The sequence below is a fragment of the Auxenochlorella protothecoides genome, assembly GCF_000733215.1.
Source record: "Auxenochlorella protothecoides strain 0710 contig1103, whole genome shotgun sequence".
Lineage (NCBI taxonomy): Eukaryota > Viridiplantae > Chlorophyta > Trebouxiophyceae > Chlorellales > Chlorellaceae > Auxenochlorella > Auxenochlorella protothecoides.
Genome location: NW_011934401.1, coordinates 3,317 through 6,993, shown reverse-complemented (window position 1 = coordinate 6,993; position 3,677 = coordinate 3,317). Strand labels below are relative to the sequence as shown.

The following is a 3,677-nucleotide window of genomic DNA, read 5'->3' as shown; positions in this document are numbered from 1 at the left end:
GGTGGCGGCTTCTTAACCGGAGGAGGGGGTGGTTGCCTAGGATAGGGTGGTGGAGGTTTTCTGACCGGAGGCGGGGATGAATTCTTTGGAGAGGGGGTTGGCGGCTTCTTGGTGGGTGGCAGCGGCGATGGCCTGGGGAAAGGTGGCGGTGGCCTAACAGGGGGGGGTGGGGATGGGATGGCAGGTGGTGGGCTAGGCATCCCTGCAGGTGATGGTGATGGTGGTGGGTGGGACACCGAGGGAGGCTCCACGGGAGGTGGCACCGGTGAAGGTGGAGGGGCCCCAGGACTAGGGGGGGAGGCTGGTGCTGGGGTTGGACTGGGTGCGGCTGGAGAGGGACTGATGGCCGGCGGAGGATTCGCTGGGGCAGGCGAAGGGCCCACAGCAGGGGGAGGACTGAGAGCGGGTGGAGGGCTTGGCGATGCTGGGCCTCCAGGTGGGGGAGCAGGAGGTAGGGGGCTACTCAGAATGAGAGTCTCCGATGTTTTGAGTGCCCCAATGTTGCATGGGAATTTCTCTTGGGTCTCGAGGTCATTACAAATGTTGTAGTCACCCCAGTTGCGGTTCCCGGTGTTGAAGCTTCCATGGTTGTCATTTCCTGCACAAGGGTGGATTTCTTTGGTCACTCGGCCAGGCTCGCACCTAATGCATACCTTATTGCACTTTCCACTTCCTCACCGTTATTGTTGCTGCCATGATTGTTGTGTCCAATGTTGTATGAGCCAGTGTTGCGGTTGCCAATGTTCCCATTGGAGTCCATCAAGCATTTGCTTATTCCGGTGGGCAGACACTCCACCACCGACAGCGCTCGACAGGCTACGGAGGAGCTGGGGGAGCACACCACTCTGTTTCTGGGGTCTATCAAGGCCATGGGAAAGTTGAGGGTAGTGGAGGACTCCATTTCGAGGTATGCCCAGGTGCCCGCCGCTTCAAACCCTTGCAGCCTGTGTGGCCAGGACGGTGATGGAGGTTGCTAGGACGAAGGGATCTACCTCAATGTCAGGAATATGCATGTTTCCCTCAAATATAGACGACGGCGCCCCTCCCCAGCCACATCAGAGCCAATGGGCGGATCAAGGCGCCTCACCGGCAATATGTGTCGGGGTCCTCTGCGCTCGTCAGGTACAGGGTTCCATTGTACCTGGTCAGCAGTGGGAGGGTGGCAGCTGAAACAACCCTTCACCAGGCACAGCCACCGTTCAAATCCCAGGAGCAAAGCATGGCCAGCACAGGCAAGTCCCCGGCCCTGGACTCACTCAATCGTTGGGAGGCCGTAGAACTTGGTGCGGGGGTCGCACGTCTGCCCCGGCGGTGGGGGTGGTGGGGGAGGGGAGGGGGGGCTTGGGTGGGGGGTGGGGGCGGGGGGGGATGGGGGGGGATTCGGCGGCGGCGGTTGGGGTGGGGGTGGAGCGTCAAGCGCAAGGGTGTCCTCCGTCCTCAGGTATTCCAGCTTGCACTCGTAGACAGGCATGTTGCTGAAGCACACGACCTCCTTGCCAACGTTGTAATCGCCGATATTCCGATCCCCAGCGTTGAAGCTGCCTGCGGTCCAGAGGTCAAGCGGGTGAGGGCAGTGCTCCTTCCCTGGGAGGGGTTGACATGCCCTGCGCCCGGCCCAGCCCCGCCTCACCCTGGTTGTCGTCACCCCTGTTGCTGTTGCCGTGGTTGTGACTCCCTAGGTTGTTGTTTCCCACGTTGCCATTAGCGTCCGGCTGGCAGGCTGGCACCCCGCTGGGCAGGCACTCCACAACCGAGACAAAGGCGCAGGCCGGATCCTTGGAGGGGATGCAGACCCGATACGTGGAAGGATCCAGGGTGCTGATGGAGAAGGTGGGAAAGGGGTAGGAGGCATTCAACTCCATCGTGTCCACCAGCGCACTTTGTGCATAGCCCTTCAACCTGCGGGATGGGTGGTTGGACGTCAGTGGCCCTGCACCGCCCCGTACCCCGCTCCTGTTGGGGTAGGGGCGCCTGCTCAACGCAGGCAGGCCTCAGATATGCAGCCGCCTCCCTGCGCACTCACTTGCAGAATGCGTCGGCACCGGAGCTGGCCAGGAGGTACAGAGCGCCTTGGAAACTGGGGGGTGGGGAATCCAGGAGGGGTCCGCGGTGTGAGATCAGCCTCAGACCCTGCACCGCCTCGGCAAGACAGGGCCCATGGACATCAGGTGTTGCTGCCCAAAGCCCGGCATGGACTCACTCTACTGTGGGCAGCGCAAACCACTTGATGGTCGGGTCGCACTCTTGTCCAGGCGGTGGGGACGGGGGAGGCAAGGGCGGGGGCAATGGGGGCGGAGGAGGGGGATTTGGGGGTGGGGGGGGAGGTGATGGCGATAATGGTGTCGCCAGTGTGACAGTTTCACTGTTATTCAGGTACTCGACCTGGCAGGGGTCAGAGCTGGCCCAGTTGTGGCAAACTATGCTGTCACCGGTGTTGTTCGACCCCACATTGTGGTCGCCGCGGTTCCCGTTCCCTGCACAGCAGTGGGGTGGGTGGTTGGGTGTGGGAAGTCCCAGGCAGGGGCACGGTGGATGGGGGCGACTTGAGTCCCCACTCACCCCTGTTGAAGTCGCCGACGTTCTTGTTTCCCATGTTCTCGTTGCCGTCGTTGCCGTTGCCGATGTTCCCCTTCCAGTCGGGGCCGCAGCCGGGGGTGTACACTGTCGAGCACATGACCACCTGAAGGTATGCGCAGGCCTGGTCGTCGGAGGGGGTGCAGACCTTGCGGGTCTCTGGATCAATAGTGCTGATGCTGAACCCGGTGAAGGGGTCGTGGGGCTTCAAATCTGCGCTCTTGGGGATCCCAATCGCGTCTGCGCCAAAGCCCTTTAGCCTGCAGTAGGGTCACCAGGGGGGGGCGAAGGGGGGGGGGGCAGGGTCGGTCAGAGGATGATGGCGGAGCGGCTAAGCCCTTACAGAAGAATTCTTCCTCAATGCCCGGCATTTGGGGGAGTGGTCCCTTTGGATGCATGGGCTTCCCGTCCCCCACACCCGCCTGGCCTCACCGGCAATAGTAATCGGGGTCGTCCGCGCTGGCGAGATAGATGGTCCCTTCATACCTGTCGTGGGGAGGGGCTTGACGCGTGACCGTATCAATCAACGAAGCCAAGGGGACCAGAGAACTGGCGTATGAGACTGGGCCGCACACACATGGAGATCCCACCCCGGATGTCCCCTTGTACCCACTCGATCGTGGGAAGACCATAGAATCCAACGCTGGGGTCGCAATCTGCCTGCAACAAAGGAAAGTGGCCGATCCACAGTGAGTCATAGCAGCGCTCCTGCGAGATACCCGTAACAAGACTCGAAATTCCCTCCTACACCAGCTTCAAAGGTATCTCACCGTTGCGATGCATACTAGGCTGGCAACGAGAAGTGCGCGGAGGAGTACGGCACAGTGCTGTGTCGACGACCTCACCATCTGCGGACCGGCTAGGACTGTTGTCCGGTGGGTGCAAAGGCAGAAAACCCCCTTGACACACAGTTTAGAACTGTTAATCATAAAAAAACCACCTAAAAGAACGAGCTGTACGGCATCGTGCGGGTTGCACAGGACCGCACATCCACGTGTATACCGGGCGTTCATCCGGCCACCGCATGGCTCCTCCCACGGCTCAGACCGGTCTCAGAGACAGAGTAGGCTGGAGGGTTATTCCAAAATTCTTTGTTGTTTCGA

At 61.0% G+C, this 3,677-nt stretch overlaps 1 protein-coding gene across 1 annotated transcript; it reads right to left on the bottom strand.

Annotated features, from left to right (window-relative positions):
* Positions 1 to 36: 36 nt before the first annotated feature.
* F751_0194 (hypothetical protein) lies at positions 37 to 3,206 on the bottom strand (the record flags this gene model as incomplete). The annotated part of the gene is made up of 10 exons (XM_011402864.1): positions 37 to 153; positions 842 to 944; positions 1,088 to 1,141; positions 1,458 to 1,542; positions 1,631 to 1,899; positions 2,024 to 2,077; positions 2,378 to 2,474; positions 2,560 to 2,834; positions 3,007 to 3,060; positions 3,184 to 3,206. The coding sequence occupies 10 exons, from the start codon at positions 3,204 to 3,206 to the stop codon at positions 37 to 39; spliced, it is 1,131 nt and encodes a 376-aa protein (XP_011401166.1).
* Positions 3,207 to 3,677: the final 471 nt, after the last annotated feature.